This window comes from Mauremys reevesii, unplaced genomic scaffold (genome assembly GCF_016161935.1).
Source record: "Mauremys reevesii isolate NIE-2019 unplaced genomic scaffold, ASM1616193v1 Contig53, whole genome shotgun sequence".
In the NCBI taxonomy this organism is placed as follows: Eukaryota; Metazoa; Chordata; order Testudines; family Geoemydidae; genus Mauremys; species Mauremys reevesii.
In genome coordinates, this window is record NW_024100866.1 from 390,801 (window position 1) to 411,020 (window position 20,220).

General features: G+C 47.9%; 1 protein-coding gene across 1 annotated transcript in view; it reads left to right on the plus strand.

The window, feature by feature from the left end:
• LOC120394383 (deleted in malignant brain tumors 1 protein-like) overlaps nt 1-20,220 on the plus strand; it is a gene marked incomplete at its 3' end in the record, with an annotated part of 99,292 nt that overhangs the window by 71,729 nt on the left and 7,343 nt on the right. The window contains exons 12-20 of the mRNA XM_039518615.1: nt 6,637-6,951; nt 7,187-7,501; nt 13,221-13,538; nt 13,618-13,932; nt 16,109-16,417; nt 16,953-17,015; nt 17,102-17,416; nt 17,841-17,876; nt 18,259-18,396. Of these exons, the coding sequence (XP_039374549.1) occupies nt 6,637-6,951; nt 7,187-7,501; nt 13,221-13,538; nt 13,618-13,932; nt 16,109-16,417; nt 16,953-17,015; nt 17,102-17,416; nt 17,841-17,876; nt 18,259-18,396 (2,124 nt within the window). The remainder of the gene's footprint in view (nt 1-6,636; nt 6,952-7,186; nt 7,502-13,220; nt 13,539-13,617; nt 13,933-16,108; nt 16,418-16,952; nt 17,016-17,101; nt 17,417-17,840; nt 17,877-18,258; nt 18,397-20,220) is intronic.

The following is a 20,220-nucleotide window of genomic DNA, read 5'->3' on the forward strand; positions in this document are numbered from 1 at the left end:
AGAGCAGATCCACACGAACATTTAGCGTGTGGAAAGCTGGGATGTAAATCTACCTTGCACTGTCCTGACAGTCACCCAGTGTCTGTGTGGACTGTGCTGCCATGCTCCAAGGCCTTGTCTACACTACCGCTTAAGTTGATGTAAATTATGTCACTCAGGGTGTGACTCCCGGAATGTAAGTTACGTCGATTTAAAATGTTCTTTCATCCATGTAATGCATCTTCATCAGACGTGCTAAATCAGCACCACCGCATCGATGCACTGGCACTGATACAGCGCGGGAGGGAAGACAAGCCCTAACAGCTCCCTAGGGAACAGATCTAGTCCCATTTCAAAGCACTAGGGGAATGTTAGTGCGCAGCAGCAGGTTCCACACAGAAACTCACTGTGCAGCCTAGTGCGGGTAAAATTTAGCCACGAACTAAGTGTTCATGTAGAGAAGCCTTGAGATTGGATGAGGCATCCAGGGAGGGAAACTGGGGGTTGGGGCAGACAGGAGAACCCAGAACAAGTGTGGGAGTGAGAAACAGATCAGACAAGGGCCCAGGAGGGGAGGGGCACCACAGAGAACAAGCAGGGAAACTAGCACTTGGCTGGGGAAGCGAGAGGTGAAGTCTAGGACTGGCTTGGCAAGGAGACTAGGTCTGGGGATGAGAAGCTTGAGGAGTGGAGACTGGAAATCGGTAGACAAGGAGAATGGGACTGGAATGTAGAGCAAGGAATAGGGAAGAGACAGGACTGGGACAGGGACAGGTCGGAGGGGAGGGGGCTGAAGGAGGAACACGGGAAGAAGGGTCTGTGACTGCTAGAACCAGGGCCGCCCAGAGGGGGGGCAAGTGGGGCAATTTGCCCCAGGCTCCGGGGCCCTGCAGGGGCCCCCATGAGAGTTTTTCAGGGCCCCCGGAGCTTCTTCCTCTCCCAGTCTTCACCGGCGGGGGGTCCTTCCACTCCAGGGCGGAAGGACCCCCCACTACCGAATTACTGCCGAAGCGGGACCGCAGCCGGGTTTTTGGTGGTAATTCGGCAGCGGGGGGTCCTTCCATTCCAGGACCCGCCGCCGAAGTGCCACGAAGACCCAGCTGCGCTTCAGCGGCGGGTCCCGCTTCGGGGGTAATTCGGCAGCGGGAGGCCCCTGCTGTGGGTCTTCGGGGCACTTCGGCGGCTGGTCCCAGAGCGGAAGGACCCCTCGCCGCTGAATTACCACCGAAGCAGACATCGCCCCCCCGCCGCTGAAGACCCCAGGGCCCCAGAATCCTCTGGGCGGCCCTGGCTAGAACACACATCTCTCTAGAGCCTGGAATGGAACCCAGTATCCCTGAGTTTTGCCATTCCCCTGCTGTCAGCAAATATCTGTCAAAACCTCCAGCCAAATCTTCTGATCCTCTTCTAGTGCTGGTCCACAAAGAGGATGACAACCTACTACTGCTGTCAGTTACTCCATTAGCTCCAGTGGCAGAGGTTAGTGTGGTGAATCTAAAGGCTGAAAAGCTGCTGATGACCCATGGGGGTGGCAACATGATTCCTCATTCTGGAACATCTATTTTTTCAGTTTGCTTTTTTAAAAACGTAGGAAATTATTCACAAAACTTTACTTTTAAGGAACATTAAGTTTGCAAAGTTGAACCATGAAAAAATAAGGAAATGACAGAATTAAAGTGTCTTTGCAACTCTATTTTGGACTGTCTTTACATATGCATTAAGATTCAAACTTTCATTACATGATAACTTGCTATTTTCTCCACAGGACCCCTGCTTCATGCAGCACATGGAATTGACAGTGCTCTGAATCAGGGCTGTGGAGTGAAGGAGGTGGTTGTCTGTAGGATCCCTGCCTCATTTGTTGCAGGAATTGTGAAGTGTGCAGTGTATGAGGCTGGGAATTGCAGAAAGAGAAAGGAGGGTCTCTTGTTAAGGCAGTTGGGAATTAGGGTCCCTGGCGAATTAGGGTCTATTCCTGCCTCTGCCACAGAGTTCCTATGTGATGCTTGGCAAGTCACTGAAACCAGATGTTTCACAGGTGGTCATTAATTGTGTGTTCCTCATTTTATGGGTGGCCCCCTTGAGACTGTGAGTGTTTGATTTGCAGAAGTGATGAGCACTCACAGCTCTAAACTGAAGTCAGTAGGAGTTGTGCTGCACAAGCCTAAGTACTCTCAAAAGCCAGGACGTGGGTATCTCAAGTTGGGCACCTAAAATCAGTGGATGCTTTTGATAATTTTGGCCATAGTGTCTCTGGGCTTTAGTTCCCCATGTTTAAAATGGAGATAATTACACTTCTCTACCTCCCAGGTGTTGTCAGCTGTTGGCTGTGTGTGTTTTCTCTCTGTGTGTGTTTTCAGCTCTGTGCAGATAGCTGACGCAGCAGGCCTCAATCACACTGCCCAAGAAGACCACAGACTTGATTCAGTGGTGAAGGCGCTCGTTCGGGTTTATTGCTGACAAAGCATGGTACTAGCTCCCCGGCTCAGTGTCTACAGTTACACTGGCACCTCTATGCCTCTTACAATGGACTTGGCTCAGTGAGTGGTGAGACTTTCTGCCCCCACCTCCCCACTCCGAGGCCAGAAGAAGACTCCCTCTGCGACTTGTCTTTTATACTCTTATAGAAACCAGTTATGTCTTGCCCCTCAGATGTGGTTAATTACCACCCTTTACCTGGTACATTTTGGTTGGATCAAAACATCTTTATCCATCACCTTGTCATCCTGACCTTACCATTAGGAGGGGTTAGTGTGTCCCTGTATCATCATTGGGAAGTGTGTTTACACCATAACCCTGTATCAAGGTGCTCTGGTATTACCCTTCTGGAATGTGTTTATGCACGTGCCAGTGCCTAGCACTTCTCATGAGTGTTTGTGTTTTTTCAAAACCAACCATGCTTTTGCCAGGTTCATGTTCTGGACAATGAACCTGCACCCATAGTCACAAAGGGACTAATGAAGGTTTCACAGGCAGGTACAAGTCTGGCGTTCTGAATGTTTGAATGCTTCTCTTTGCAAATTTTAACTTTCTTTTTTATTCAGAGCTATATAGATTTTGGGGCCAGAAGGGAGCTTTAGATCTAGTCTGACCTCCTGGGTAACAAAGACTAAAGAATTTAAACCAATTACTTCTGTACTTCATCTCAACTTGTGTTTGGCTAAAGTGTATCTTCCAGAAAGGCATTCAATTTTGTTCTGAATACTTCAGGAAGTGGAGAATCTTCTGCTTCCCTTGGTAGTTTGTTCCAATGTTTAATCAGTATCGCTGTGAAAAATGTCTGCCTTACCTCTAATAGGAACTTATCTGGCTTTAACTTCCATCCATTGGTTCTTGTTATGATTTTCTCCACTCGATTAAGAGGCCTTTAGTATGCAGTGTTTTGTCCATGGGAAGGTATTTATACACTGCGATCAAGACACATCTAGGTCATCTTTTTGACAAGCTAAACAGATTGACCTCCTTAAATCTCTCACTGCAGGGCACATTTTCAAGCCCTGGAATCATTATTGTGGATCTTCTCTATGCCCTTTCCCATTTTTTAACATCCTTCTTACAATGTGGATGCTAAAAGCAGATGCAGTATTTGTCTCCCCAGTGCTGTACACACAGGAAAAGTCAACATCCTACTAGAGCTGGTTGGAAATTATTTGGCAAACCAGAGTTTAAATGGAAAATGCCAGGTTGTTGAATTCAATATTTGTCATGATAGTGAATCAAGTTCAAAGAACTTTCTGAAAACCACAAGCAGGATCTGGTAGAAATGTCCATGGTTCCCTGCCAGGTTCACTGGTGGCTCCTATTAGTCCTGCCATGCAGATTGTCCCAGGGCTGGGTACCCCAGTCTTCTAGAATCTGCAGCTTTGGGGCAGCCCCACCATACAGATTTTCCCAGAATTTGAGACCCTAGTCTTTCTAGGGTCTGTACTTCCAGGGCAGCCCTGACAATGCTTTCAGGCTCTCTGCCATGGGATAGGAACCCGAAAGCCCTGGGAGCCCCAGCTCTAATCAAGGCTCAGCTCCAGGGTCTGCATCAGGGATCCTGGAAGTCCTGGGATGGGTTCTGGTGCCCCAGGGTCTGTGGCTCTGGGGCAGCCCTGCCTCGCAGAATGCCCCGGACTGGGCTATTTGCCTATTTAGGCTACCAGCTGGCCAAGGAGTCTGGGAGCCGGGGGGTCCCCAGTCCAGGGCAGGCCACATGATGAGGCTGCCCCAGAGCCCCAGCAGTGGATGTGAGAAATTGACATGATTGTCCTGATACTAACAGTGGTGAACCTGACAAGGAGTCAGTGTCACTCCACATCTGTTGGGGTTCCTAGAAGCAAATTTCATGTTGGATACACCATGGACTGGAGTTTCCAAAACAAAATTTTAGCCGGATTTCCAATTCACAAGACATTTTAAAATAGTGAAATTTCCTGTAAACTGGAAATCCTGCATTTCAGCCAGCTGTGCTCATTGCTCCCCTGTTTATACATCCAAGGATCACCTTCACCATTTCTGCAGCAGCATCACACTGGGAGCTCATGTTCAGTTCTATATCTACTATAACCCTGCAAAGAACATGGGCTATATCTGTATTTCTGTGAATATTATGTGCACCTCAGTCCCTTTTACTGCTATTTTCACATTTCCTACCAGGGCTCAAAGGGCAACCCCCGTTTGAGCTCCCCACATGTCCCAGGACGGCAGACAGTGGTTCCATAGAACCCAGTTACTGGTATGTAACTGACAAAACAGGTGTCAGGGCTTTTGGACTTTTGCATCTGGACAAGCTGAGCACAAGCCCCATTCCTTGGGATGGGCCCCTCAGGTGGGAAATCTTAAACAGAGAGCTTGGGAATTGTTAACAGGGGAGCCCTGATGAACAGAGGGAGTGAGGCAGGGTCTGCAGGGAAGGAGACTGAAACACAATCCCCCGAAGCAGGGGTTCCTGGGATAAGCTGAGTCAGCCCAGGTTTTGAGGGAAAAGCTGAACTTTAGGTAAGACATAGGCTGTAGGCCTTCAGTCGCTTTATCCCTTTTCTCTGTGATTGCTGTGTTCCTATGGATAAATAAAAAATAACACTGACTTGGGTCCAGTACTATTCAATATTTTCGTAAATGACTTGGATGATGGAGTAGAGATACACTTACACAATTTGTGGATGACATGAAGTTGAGAGGGGTCGCAAGCTCTTTGGAAGGCAGAGTTAAAATTCAAAATCAGAGAATCATAGATTCATAGAATATCAGGGTTGGAAGGGACCTCAGGAGGTCATCTAGTCCAACCCTCTGCTCAAAGCAAAACCAATCCCCAACTAAATCTAAAACTAAAACTGGAGAATTAGTCTGAAATCAGTAAATTGAAATTCAGTAAAGATAAGTGCAAATCATTAGATTTACAAAGGAAAAATCAAATGCAAAAAAAAAACAAAATAAGGAATAACTGAGTAGGCAGCAGTTCTGCAGAAAATGATCTCACAGTTACATTGGATCACAACCTGAAAAATTGTGATGCTGTTGTGGAAAAGGGAAATGTCATTCTGAATTGTATTAACAAGAATGTCATATGTAAGACACAGGAGGTAATTGTCCCACTCTACTTAGCACTGGTGTGGCCTCAGCTGGAGTCCTGTGTCCAGTTTTGCTCATCACTGTTTAAGAAAGATAAGGACAAATTGGAGAATGTCCAGAGGAGAGCAACAAACAGAGTAAGAGGTTTAGAAAACATGATCTATGAGGAAATGTTGAAAGAATTGGACATTTTTAGTTTAGAGAATAGAAGACTGAGGAGTGAACTGATAACAGTCTTCAAATAATTGAAAGATTGTTCGTCAATTGTTGTCCATATCCACCAAGGGTAGGACTAGACATAATCATCTTAGAGTGCAGGAAATGAGATTCAGATTAGATATTAGGAAAAACTTTCTAACTATACCGATAATTAAGTACTGGAACAGGGTACGTTGGGAGGTTGTGTAATCCCCATCATTGGTGACTTTGCAGAACAAGTTAGACAAACATATGCCGGGGCGGCCTAGGTATAGTTAAACCTCCCTTGATGGGAGGAAATGGACTAGATGATCCCTTGAGGTTTCTTCCAACCCTACATTTCTATTGTTCTGTGGTTTTATCAGCTATTCAGGCCTTCTGATGTAAACTTTTTTTTGATCCCTGATAAATGCTATTTAACATGCTCCCTAGGTACCAATAGATTGGAGAGTGATTCATCTTCTTTACAGGATATGAATAGACATCCTGCTGCTGTCCAAAACCAGAAATGTGTATTGAACACCTCTGCCATTTCTACCTCATTATTAACAATTTTACCATGTCCATTTCTAATGGCCCCACAGCATTGTTAGGATTTGTTTGTTAGTTTGTTCCTAATATACTTTAAAAATGACTTATTTTTGATAGCCCTCCCTGTCACAGATTTTATCCTGATGTCTTTAGCTTCCCTTGTCAGTTTCTTCATACCATAACTTCTAATGTATAGTGATTTCCTCTAATTCCCACTTTTTCCATTTTTGTAATATATTGCCTTTTTATTTCTATTGCTGCATTCACTTTGCCACTGACCCAGAATGAGATTTTAGAAAATGTTTTATACCAGTGGAGCACCCCAACTCCCAAAGCCCCTTTTATAATTTTCAGCCTTCATTGACTTTCTAGGACATATTAAGCCCCAGCTGGTTGGAGGAGACAGTGCCTGCTCAGGACGTGTGGAGATAATACATGGAAACACGTCGACCACAGTCTGTGATGCACACTTTGATCTCAAAATTGCCAATGTTATCTGTAATGAACTACAGTGTGGAATAGCTGTATCTATCCCAGAAGAAGGTCATTTTGGAGAAGGACAAGGCGAGATCTTGACTGAAGAATTCCAGTGTGTTGGGAATGAGTCTCTCCTGTTCTCCTGTCCCAGGAAATCACAAGTGAATCAGAGATGCTCACACACAAATGATGCTGGTGTCAGATGCTCACGTAAGAATTCAGCACAATGTCTTTAAAATCCCAATGATGTATTCTAGATTAGGGTGAAGCAATGTACTGTTCTCACTGTGTAGGGAGCTGGGTTTAATAGAGATGGATCAAACACCAAACAAGCCAAGATAATGAGAAAGGGATCAAATGCCACCTGACTTTCCTTTCTTTAACTATTTTAACTATAAAATAGCCCCAAGGCTCCCTCTCTAAACCCCTTCTCCCTTCTCCCCAGGGCACACAGGGTTCCGGCTAGTGAACGGCAGCACAAAATGCTCAGGGAGGGTGGAGATCCAGGTTCTTGGTGCCTGGGGAACCCTCTGTGACTCACGCTGGGATTTACCAGATGCCAACGTTCTCTGCCATCAGCTCGACTGCGGGTTTGCTGTATCGACTCCAGGAGAAGCGTATTTTGGGAAGGGAACTGGATCTGTCTGGACAGACACATTTCACTGTAAAGGGACTGAAACCCATTTGAGCCATTGCCCTGTTACTGCTCTGGGGGCCTCTCAGTGCTCACATGACAATGATGCCAGTGTGGTTTGCTCAGGTAAGTGCAGGAGAGATGCTGGATTAATGACACCTGCCCGTCAGTGTGTGACACTGGCCCCCAGAGCAGGGGAACCTCAGGGCACAGCAAGGAGAGGGGGAGCTAGATACTAAACCATGTAGAATAATGGTAAATGTATTAAAGATAAAATTAAAGTAAATAATATTATCACAAAAGGATAGTTGTGATCTGGGAAAGCCCTGGATTCTCCAGTAAAAACATCAACAACTCTGTCCTTACGCAGGGCAGAGGAGCAGGGGCAGCACTTTGTCCTTCGGGTTTCATAAATGTCACCAACTCATTGTCCCCAGGCTCCTCCAATAGTAATTAGAGGGGGAGCTGGTAGTGACTCCCAATATGGAGGTTGCTTCACACTTTCTGTTATAAAATATTCTGGGCACGTTCTTGAGACGTTCTTGCACTTTCCTTGATTGCTAGAGCTTTTGTGATTTGGGAAGGGGTCAGTGCTGGGGCCAGGAAGGTGTCTTCTCCTAGTGCAGTGAGATTCCTTCTGGGTTTGGCTGAATTATAAACTGCTGAAAATCACCATTTCCCTTCTCTCACGTGAGTTCCTGCAGATATTTTTGGTAGCACACCACAGAGAAAGTAGTGCTTTCATTCACTTAGTTTTCTCTACTTTCTTCACATCTTTCCAATTGAAAAAACTCAAAAGATGTTTTCCCCTGCTTTCTTAAACTTTTTTACTTTTTTCTAACTTTTTACAGTGGAAGAAAAGATGAAAAAATAGAAAGGGGGAGTGTAGAGGAGCGGTCTCACCCCTGTGGCGCCCTCTGTTGGTGACTTCTGAGAATTAGCTCCTTCCAGCTCCAGAATGCCCTCTGCAGGCCAGGGATCCACCTGTCCTCTGGCCCCTGTGTCCCTCCCTGGACCCTGTTGCCCTTGTAACTGGGGTGCTGCCCCCTAACCATAACCCTTCAGTTTTAGGGTCTTCCCTCCCCAGGGACCCTCCACCCACTATTCTCATCTCACCTCAATATAAGGCTACTGCTGGTCATCATCTAGCTCCACACCCTGGGGCAGACTGCAGTATCAACCTACTCATCACTGGCAAGGTTGGGTTTGGACCTGCTGCCTTGGCCTATCCCTGGGCTGCCCTTTCTGCTAGGCCACAGCCTGGGGCTTTCCAGGTTGGAGCTCCCCAGCTCCTCTGCCTTTCCTCAGCCCTGCTCCACTCATGTACCCAGTCTCTAACTTCCTGAAGCCAGGCCCTTTGCTCTCTGAATGCAGAGAGAGACTGAGTCCTTGCTCCTGGCTCCCAGCCTTTATAGGGCCAGCTGGGCCCTGATTGGGGCGTGGCCCAGCTACAGCTGCTTCTCCAATCAGCCCAGGTCTTTCTTTCACAGCCTGCCAGTCCTCTCCTAGGGCTGGTTCCAACCCTATCAGGACTGGAGCGGGTCACCACCCCGCTACAGGGAGGAAGTGACAAACCCGTAAATCCAAAAACTGGAAAGGAAAATTGAATGTTTAATTTTCCAAAAGTTGAAATGAATCAACATTTTAGTTAGAATCTAAACAAAAATTCTCATTCCATTTGCTGTATCTCAGATCTGTTTAAAAAATTGAAATACTGCATTCGAAATACTTCACGGGAAAAATGTTGGGTTGTTGACCCACTCTAATATTTACCCTTTTTATAAAAAAAAAAGAAATTAAACACCATTAGTTAATTTAGTCAAATCCAAAGCACAAGATTTAACAAGATAAGGTTACCTATGTAATGTTAATTCAGCCTCCCACCCTCCTTTGTGCATATACACTATGATACATTCTTATTGCATGCACACATCCTATTATTCTCACCTACCCCCAGCTCCTGCCTTCTTCAGTGTACTGGGAGGATGGTGCTCAGGGGATGGAGGAAGCAGTTGAATATTTCTTTTTATCCTCATCATTCAACATGTGATCCAGGGTCTTATTTACTATAGAATATATGGAGATATACCTATCTCATAGAACTGGAAGGGACCTTGAAAGGTCATTGAGTCCAGTCCCCTGCCTTCACTAGCAGGACAAAGTGCTGTCCCTGACAGATTTTTTTCCCCTAGGTCCCTAAATGGCCCCCTCAAGGATTGAATTCACAAGCCTGGATTTAGCAGGCCAATGCTCAAACCACTGAACTATCCCCCATACCATACAAACACTGCACTGAATACAGAATTATTAATGTCTTCATGGGCTTTTCTATGGTGCTCCTCACCGTAGTATCAGAGTGACTTAAGCACTTAGTAGACCAAGAATAACATATTCCAAAATGCCAATGTGACTTAGAGACTTAAATCCTATTTCCTCCAGTAACGTAGGAGCCCAAGAACCATGCAGACTTCTCCCTCTTGCTGCCTAAGTAACTTCTGAAAATGGCACTTAGGGTACGTCTACACTTACCTGCCGGTTCGACGCGGAGAGTTCGACTTTTTGGAGTTCGAACTATCGCGTCTGATCTAGACGCGATAGTTCGAACTCCGGAAGCGCCGCGGTCGACTCCGGTACTCCACCTCGGCAGAAGGAGTTGGCGGAGTCGACGGGGGAGCCGCGGAGTTCGACCCCGCCGCGTCTGGACGGGTGAGTTGTTCGAATTAGGGTACTTCGAATTCAGCTACGCTATTCACGTAGCTGAATTTGCGTGCCCTAATTCGAACCCCCTTCTTAGTGTAGACCAGGCCTTAGGCTCATACATCATTTAGCTGCTTTTGAAAATTGTACATGCAATGATTAAAGACAAAATTCCAAACTTGGGGTGACTGGGCAGCAACCTGAGACCCTCAGGGCCTGACTCTTCAGAGTACTCACCATTTCTGCAGAGCTTTGTGTGTTCAAAGTACTGTCCAGGCATTAATAAACCCTCACCAAACTCCAGGGAAGCAGGTGGGTAAGTATTATTATTAGCTCCATTTTACAAATGGTGAAACTGAGAGAGAAAAGCAAAGTGACTTGCCCAAGGCCACCCAGTGAGTCAGCAGCGGAGACAGGATACAACAATGTGTTCTGCGTCACAGCCCTGTGCTGATTCCACCCAATGCCACTGCCTGGCTGCAGAAAAGCTGAGCACATCTTGTCTTGACCCTAGTGGCAGTTGTGAGTGCTCAGTATTTCTGCAAATCACACCCCGTAAAAATTGGCTTAAGAGACCTGCTCAGCATCATCTGTGAAATCTGTGGCAGAGGCAGGAACAGATCTGAGCTCTACTGAATGAGGGTCACTGCTCTTAACAAGATCATCCTAGTTCTTCCTTCACAGCCCTGCTCATTCTCTACAGGCCTTCCACATTCTAAAGTGAATGAGGCAGAAGCCCTGGATTTCAACCTTCTTCCTAATAATGGACACGTAGCTTCCAGGACTGACTCCCACAGAGACCAGAGTCACTGGTGCCGTTACACATCATGACTAAGCCTATAAGGCCCTGTTCAGCACTCTCAACAGACGTCTACTCTCCTCTTTACAGCAGATACCTTTGTACCTTGGGGGCAGTTCACCTCATAGCTCTCTTGCTTCTCACAGAGGCTGCTACCTGCATTCCTAACTGAATTCCCTGCTGCCCTGCCCTGCCTCTCCTAACTACCTACCCAGCCCATGCCCTGGTTCTCCGAGGGAACTCTTCAGCACATGGGGATGCTGATTTCTCTCTACAGTTGCTTGAAGGAGAATCCCTTCTAAGAAAAAACACCTGGTTCCTTCAGTATGAGCTCCATCTGCTGTGACCCCTTCTGCCCTTCCTGAGGGGCTGTGGTACCCAGTTATATCCATGAGCCTCCTCGGAAAGCCCCAAATCTACTCTCTACCCTCACACTACAGTAGTGGCACAGCTAGGACAGGAAATCTGGCTTTCGAGGGGTGGGCAGTGATGGGAGGGGCAAAGGGAGGGGTGCAAGAGGGATCCGGTGCCATGATTTGGGGGCAGGAGAGACGGGGAGCTTGCATCCCTCCACCCCTTCCAGTTGACCCCCAAAGCTGAGGCTTCCCAGGGCACACAGGCTGCGGGGCGTGCCTAGGGTAACCAGACAGCAAATGTGAAATATTGGCCAGGTGGTGGGAGGTAATAGGTGCCTATATAAGAAAAATCCCCAAATTTCAGGACTGTACCTATAAAGTCAGGACATCTCATCATCTAGGCGTGCCCTTTGGGTGAAGGGGGGGTCCCTCTGGGGCTCGAGCTCCACCCACCCTTCCCGACCCTGGCTCAGTGTCCATCACGTCCCTTTCCTGCCAGCACTGGGAGCTGCTGTCCCAGTCTCCAGCCCCAGCACTAGCCCCGCCCAGACCTGCTCCCACAAGGCACACCCTCCATGGGGCTAGAGCTGGGGTCAGAGACCAGGGAAGAATCACACAGCGCCGGCAAGAGAGAGACGCGTCCAGGCTGATGGACACCGAGCCGAGTTTGGGAGTCCCACCCTGTGAATTCGGGGGGCTTCGGCCCTGATTTGGGTGGGCCTGTATGCTAACTGAGTGGGCCACAGCCAACTCATGACTACACCCCTGCACTACACTTGCTATATAAGATTTGGGGGGCTCCAGCCCTGATTTGGGTGGGCCTGGATGCAAACTGGGTGGGCCACAGCCCACCCATGGCTACACCCCTGCACTACACTTGCTGCACACAGGCATTCTCCTGCTCCAGTCTTAGGGCAAACTCCTGGCTGTGTTGAAGTCAATGGAGGTTTTACCACTGCCATCAGTGGGGCCAGGATTTCACTCTTAGCCTTGAAATGTTATTTGATTACCAAGATCCTTGAGCTGTTTGGGTCCAGTGCACACACACTGCACCTATCAGGTTGCCATACTAGTACTGACTGTACCTGACACAGCCAGTGGGTGCGCCCTGCTCTGACTCTGCTGTTGTCTTTTAACTTTGTCAGTCTCTCCTGGCTGCAGCTGTTTTTGAACTCGGTGAGTAATTCCTAACTTACCACCTTGCTGTAGGACTCACTGATTCTGAGACACACGCAAAGACTGACGTTGGAGTCACAATATTCACCAACAGAGAACATCCCCTTCCCCGCCCCACACACAATCTGCTTAGTGTGGTGTGAATTGATCAGCTGGAATCTCATGTTGGGCTCAGAGATGACACCACACTTCAGGGGACAGCTCCAGTCAGAACCACCAGTGCCAGGAACTATCTCACACTGGGAGCTCCTGCACTGGACCCAGGTGAACCAAGAAAGTTGCAACCGACTGAGCAAAGATCAGAGGGAACTAAGGGATTTTACCAACAATAATCTGTTCCTGACCACCGTGAGCCCTGCTCTTCCATTGGCCAAACTCCCTCAAGGCAAACTTGCCTATATCATTCATGACCTACCTGCTAAGTGCTTGTGCAGACACCATTCACTGGCTTCCAGGCATTTCATCCTGGATAAAGTGACTACAAACCTCAGCAGCCATTCTACCACCACACACAGAGACTATTTTCCCAATCAGTAACCTGCAGGAATTCCCTCGCTCACTCATTTACAGGGGCTGCTAGCAAGCCCTTCTGTCAAGCTCAGAGTGTTACAATCCTTATAGCACCTTCCACTTATAGATTCAAAAGAATAAGTGTCTTCTGACAGAGGTTGTTCCCTTTAACACTATGACACACTCTGATCACTGGCTTATATCTTCTTATTGAGAAACAGTCCATAATTTCATGCACACTCTGTACTATTTCTAGTGTATAACAGGGAGTGTTATTCAGTGTATTTCCCCTCTCTCCTGATCCCAGGTCACTCTGAATCACTCAGACTGCTGAATGGAGAGAGCCGGTGCGATGGAAGAGTTGAGATTTCCCTCCATGGTGTGTGGAGCAGAGTGCTGGATGACCAGTGGGACATGAATGATGCCAGCGTGGTGTGCAGGGAGCTCCGGTGTGGAGTCGCTGAGAAAGCTTATAACCCCCCTAAGTCTGAGAGAGGAACGGGCCCCATGGGGCTGAGAAGGGTCCAGTGTGCAGGAAATGAGACTCGTCTGACTCTCTGTGACATCTTCACGTCTGAGGCGGTCCGGGCAGGAATTGCTGAGGACGTCGGTGTCGTTTGCTCAGGTGATTTATTTCCAAATCTCACAAACACTCTCTGTTCAGTAGGAAAATACATATTAACAGCTGGGATCTATCCCTGCAGGAAGCAGGCGGATCAGACTGGTGAATGGGGCAGGTCGCTGCGCCGGGAGAGTGGAGATTTATTACAATGGCAGCTGGGGGACAGTCTGTGATGATTCCTGGGATCTGTCAGACTCCAATGTTGTTTGCAAACAACTGGGATGTGGACACGCCATCAATGCAACTGTCTCTGCTCATTATGGGCAAGGATCCGGGCAGATCTGGCTGGATGATGTGAACTGTTCTGGGAATGAATCCGATCTCTGGTCGTGTCCTTCCAGGGGCTGGGGCCAGCACAACTGCAGACACAAAGAGGACGCGGGAGTTCTCTGCTCAGGTCTGTTCTGGGAATGCTCTGGTGAGCCTGGTTACCAGGGGATTTAATGGAGGGGGCAGATGTTTAAGGAGATTGGTAAGAATGATACTTTCCCTGACAGTCTCTGCCTCCCTTTGCCTTGTGTAACTACCTACCAGGGTCACCATTAGAAAGTCTTCAGCTCCCACCCAGAGATACTGGAGCTATTGGAAGATTTCCCTAATGTTAGAATGCTGCATCTCAGGTGTCTGAAGGAGACTGTATCATGGAAAGCAGTGACTGAAAAGGATGTAGGGTCCTAGTGGAGAAATAACTGAACATGAGCTCCCAGTGCCCTGTGTAGCAAAATGGGCTAATGCAAACCTTGGATGTATACACAGGGGAGTAGTGAGTAGGAGGGAGGACTAAATGTTACTGTTGTGTATGGCACTGGTGAGACAGATACTGGAATATTGTATCCAGTTGTGATGTCCACAAAAATTGGAGAGGGAGCAGAGAAGAGCCACAAAAGTGATCTGAGGGCTTGAATAAAAGCCTTACGGTGAGAGATTTAAGATGCTGAATCTGTTCAGCTTAACAGAAAGATGAAGAGGTCACAAGGAGAACATACCACTTACTAAAGGGCTCTTTAATCTAATGGAGAAAGGCAGAACAAGAGTCGATGGCTGGAAGGTGAAACCAGACAAATTCGCCTCAGAAATAAGGCGCAGGTTTTTAACAGGGAGGATGATTAACAATCAGAACAAACTGCCAGGGAAATGGTGCATTCTGCATCTCTTGAAATCTTGGTGTCTAGACTGGATGCCTTTCTGGAAGCTCTGCTTAAGTCAGACTCAACTTATTAGGCTCTATGCAGCTGTTTTACAGAAGGTCAGACTGTTTGACCCCTGCCACGCTGTCTGGGGTGGCTCACAGCTCTGAGTGCTCACCTCCGGGCAAACTGTGAAAAACAGGGCAACTCCCCAAATGGTGGTATATTTTATAATTAGATTTCACCAAGTCAGAAACAGATGTGAACTCCAGGATCACTATATCAAGCTTACCACTGAGTCACAGACAGTCATCTTAGACTCTCCAATCTATCTGGCCACCCAGACACAAACTGGACTTACACACAAAAATCACTCAACATTCAGGTTGTTTCCAGTCCCAAGAGACCAGTCACTTACCCCAGACCAGTTGGTAACCTAGATCTTAAACCAAAGACAATACCTGCAGTCCATCCTGTAATAAACTATATACAGGTTTATTAACTAGGGAAAAAGAAATAAAAGGAATAAAAAAAGAAATACATGATAAAGCAAGCAAACATCTACACACAAATGAGTTACCATTTACATCCTAGGAGGGACAGAATTGTAGTGATCTGTCAATTCCAAATGTCCTTCAGCGCTGACTCAAGGGTAACCCCTTGGGGTCTGTGGCTTCAATTTGGTGTCTCTAGCCCTGTCACAGTTTAAACAGCCCAAAAGATGAAAAATCTTCACATCTACTATTTTTATTTCCCTCTTCCAGACTTCAAAGTGATGGGACGAGGCCTTCTGCATCTCAATGGGTGTGATAAGGCCATTAACCAATCCTTTATATTGTGATGATCCTTGATGGGCCATCTGATTTTGATAGTCCTCAGGGATGGTGTGGGGGGAGATGATTCCTGTGCCTGAGTTCACTGGTTCAGAGCAAACATTTTCAGTTATAAAGCAAAACTTACATATTTTCTTGTAGCAAGGACCACAGACATTACAAGTGAGATTAATGCCTGCAGCAACTAACCACCATTTCATAGAGTCTAAACACTAAATACATTCTTACAAGACTAATACCTGTTCTGAGCAAAACTAACATACAGGTGACCTGGTATGGTCTCCAACTATAAGATTGTCAGGTCTTAGCTAATGCCTGCAGCCTGGGCAAGAGCTGGCATCTGGCCTGCCAATGTCACAATCCTTCCCGTCCTTTATCTGTTACAGTCTGTATGTAGCTGCTGGTAAATGGTGGCTTTCCAGAGATGCCCAGTGTATTTCTAAGGGGCCTGTGGTGTCTAAAAGAGTCTCTTATTCTTGGGGTGGTTCTCTAGCAGTTCCTCTAGCAGAATGATGTGCAGGATCATTAGCAATCTATGGGATTTCACTTTTCACACCCCAGTTCATTTCAGAATCAGACAATTTAAATTCCCTTTTTGTGCATTTCCTTCTAGAATTCACAGATCTGAGGCTGGTGAGCGACAGTGATTGTGCTGGGCGGCTGGAGGTTTTCTACAATGGGACGTGGGGAAGTGTTTGCTCCAATCAGCTGTCTGAAGTCACCACAGTAATTGTCTGCAAACAGCTGAACTGTGGGGACGGAGGGTATATTGCAGGAGTCTCAGAATATGGAAAGGGTCCCACATGGCTGGACCACGTTAGATGCAGTAAGCAGCACAGCTCCCTCTGGCAGTGCCCATCAGACCAATGGAATCCAAATTCATGTGACAACCGAGCAGAAGAGACCCATATTTCTTGTGTTGGTAATTCTGAAACTACCTGCATGCGCGCGTGCACACACACATGTATGCGATGTGTTCAATTAATTGAACGGTTAGAATAGAACTTGTTGTTCTTCACATCTCAGTGTAGGCCGATGTAAATTCTCAACAAAAGATACAAACATATTTTCACAGTCTTTTATAGGAATAAGCATTTGTCTGATTTACAACAAACATGGAAGTTAATCAATTAATTATACAATGTGCTAAGGTAGTGTGAGAGCGAAGAAAAGCCTCTCCCTAGAGACCATCATTAGGCAGCTCTATGGTTATTAATCCTTTTGGGATGAACAATTAGAGATGGGCCCAGGCTGTGCAGTTTGGCTCAAGACTGTGTGCATGTCGGCCTGTGTGTCTCAGTAACAGCTGAATAGCAAATTAATTAGGTATTAAATGACCCAGAGTTCACATTTCAGTTCAGACAGTGCTGAAATTAGGGGTTTAAAATACAGATAAATTCTACCCCCACATCACACACAAAATCCAGTGCATTCACCTCGGCTTTTTCTCTTCATAGGAAAAAGAGCAAAAGCAGCTCGAAACCCGTTCACCGAGTGCCCGAACTCTCCAAGCTGCACAGGTATCTCTGCTTCTCACTGTCTCCCTCTTGGTCACTAAGGACTTTCCCAGCTGTCCCAATAACATGTGAGGTTTCTTCAATTCCAGACCAGCAGAAGTTACGTGTCGTGGGAGGAGAGAACAGATGCTTGGGCAGAGTGGAGGTTTGGTACCGTGGCTCCTGGGGAACAGTTTGTGATGACTCCTGGGACATGGCAGATGCTAACGTTGTGTGTAAACAACTGGGCTGTGGAACTGCTGTATCTGCCCCGCGTGAGGCTGCATTCGGTGAGGGGACTGGTCCCATCTGGGTAGAGATGCTGAATTGCCGAGGGACAGAGTCATCTCTCTGGGACTGTCCTTCCAAGCCCTGGGGTGAGAGCAACTGTGGTCATAAGGAAGATGCTGCCGTGATTTGCTCAGGTGAGTGACAGGAGATGTTTCTGCTACATGCTGTAATTTTCAGGGAGGAGGATGGATCAGCCCACCCCCATCCCCCTTGGTTCTAGACCAGGCCCTCCCATCTCCTGTGTGCAGCAGCATCATGGATGCTGTTGGGTGGAACCTTTCTGGGGTCAGACAGGCTCAGGCATCAGCCCACACAGCCCCTGCATCCATCACAGGCCCCAGTGTGCTGGTTTGTTATTAGAATCCTCATTGCTGCACAGAGCACAAGGGACTTGGGCCCTAAATCACTAACAAACAGGCCCTGTGCTGCTGTGAAGGAGTTTGTGGAGGTGACAGCTGGAGACAACCAGGAACTCTCAATAGTGAGGTTCCCCCTGATAACAAACACGTCACTTCCCCCTCGCTCCAGACTCCAACTCTCCTCCCTTTCCCATTGCAGGTGTGACAGAGAGGACAGATTCTCCAAATACCCCAGGTAAATCATCCCTCTCCTCTCATCAAGGGTTAAATTTCCCTGGTGCTGGGTCACGGGATGAGCTGCAAGCTGCAGCCTGAGGGAAGGATCTCCTTTCCATGGCCTGTGAAATCTGAGGGTGAATGACAGTTGGGTGGGAGCTGCAGGCCCTGCTGAGCAGGATGTTTCCTGTCTGCTGGCTCCAGCTAACAAGGCAGGGCCTATGATTTAAACAGCAGCCTGTGAGCTGCCCTCATGGTTCACAGACTGTGTCCCAGACTGTTACCCTGCTGTCCTGGGCCCTGCAATGAGTGACTGGGGAGCTCCCTGCCCCCTCTCCCCACCCCCGCACCCCGACTCTCACAAGATAATCTCTCCCTTTTGCCTGTTCATTTCCATCCAGCTCCCCCACGCCGTACTCCCACTGACAGTGGGAGAGTCACGGTGCCCGTGGTCGTCTGCATTATCCTGGGGGCCCTGCTCTGCCTGGTCTTAATCATCCTGGGGGCGCAGGTGCGAAGTGCCAGGGCACAGCGCAGAGGTGGGTGCTGATTGGTGTCACTGTGTGAAATGCCTCTGCAAAAGCAGGGGAGCTGCAGGGTGTCAGGGTGAGGGGTGGTACCAGTCTGGGTAGGGTGGACGGGGTGCCTGGTAACTCCTCTCTCATTTACTATTTTATCAACTGTTTGGCAATTGAACAGTCCAGTCATGAAATCTGGAGATGATACTAGCTAGGGACAACTTCAGAGAAGCTGCATCTCTATCCCCCCACCCCCTCCAGTGATCCACTCCAGGAGTTCCTACTCAGGTCTCCAGCCATCACCTGTCTCTGGGTGGGAGCCCCCTGTCCCACCTCCTTGTGGCCAGGGGTTTTTAATGCTGTGCATTCTCCCCAAAGGCTCTGAGCAGTGCATTGCCAGCAGTCACAAGTTACAAGCCAGCTTTCTCTCAGCAGCCTGGTAGACCACCGTCCGTCCAATGATTCAGTGTTGGGATCCCCATGGTCAGAAGGTCCTGCCCATTAGATAAATCAAAATGAAGGCCCTGAGTCTGTTTAAACAGCCTTTCATACCAGAAGTTTTCTTTGTCTCTTGACTCTGGTAACACAGTTTGAACCAGTCTGTATAAACCACCTTGAAGGCTGTTATCTTTCTGGAGTTGTTTACAATCTCAGTGATTCACCTTAATCACGCCTCCCCCACCCACCCACCCACCCTGTTTTTTCTTCCCGAAGGAGCTGTGGTAACCCTCCCAAATGCAGTAGAACATAAACTATTCATAGATTTAATACAGTGATTCCCAAAGATACTACCTGGGGTTGCAGTATCTGTCACGGGGGGGGTTCTGAATATCATGAGGAGAGACATCATGGAAAAAGAACCTAGAGAAATTGGAAATATTGTCGGGGGAAAAAACGTGTCTTAAAATCGAGCTGTGGTAAATAGTTTTGAAGAGAGTGATCCAGTAGAAAAGACAATCTTAGGAAGGAGATGTGTGGGAAAGGAGCATTATACTGTATTGCACTGAAAGCTGGCACTTGTAGGGGATTTTACTTCTATAAAATACTGTACAAACATTAGATAACAGCTCATTGGAAAGAAGATGGAGAACGGGGTGGCCATCAACATACACGTAACATTCACAACTTTGCAGTAAGACAATGACTATAATCAGGGGTGAAAGTAACTTACAAGACTTACCGGTACTGCCGGAGTCCTGAGGGGTGTGAGGCCTCATCTGGAAGAGGCGTGGCCTCAACCGGAAGAGGCGGGGCATCTCAAGATTTAAAGGCCCTGGGGCACTGGCTGTGGCTGGGAGCCCCAGGCCCTTTAAATCAACCTGGGGCTCCCAGCTGCAGAGGTGGCTGGGAGCCCCTGGGGCTCAGGGGCAAATTAAAGGGCCCGGGGCTCCAGCTACCGCAGATCTCCGGACCCTTTAAATCCCAGCCCCGGCCCAGCCGCCAGAGCTGCGGGGGGGATTTAAAGGGCTCGGGACTCCCCGCAGTGGTGGGGAGCTCTGATCCCTTTAAATCCCAGCCCCAGCCCGGCTGCCAAAGCTGCGGGGCGGAATTAAAAGGGCTCTGAGCTCCCCACAGACACAGGAGCTCCGAGCCCTTTAAATCACAGCCACAGCCTGGGCGCCGAGCTGTGGGTGAGATTTAAAGGACTCTGCGGGGAGCCCAGAGCCCTTGAAATCTCTGCCGCAGAAGCCGGTGCGGTCCAGCACAGCGTACTGGCTCTTGCCGGTACGCTGGACCGGACCGGCTTACTTTCACCTCTGACTATAATCAGACTTCATGCTTCAGGGCTTCAGCCAGTTACCTGCCGGGGTCAGGAAAGAATTCTGGGAAGCCCCCATATTTGTG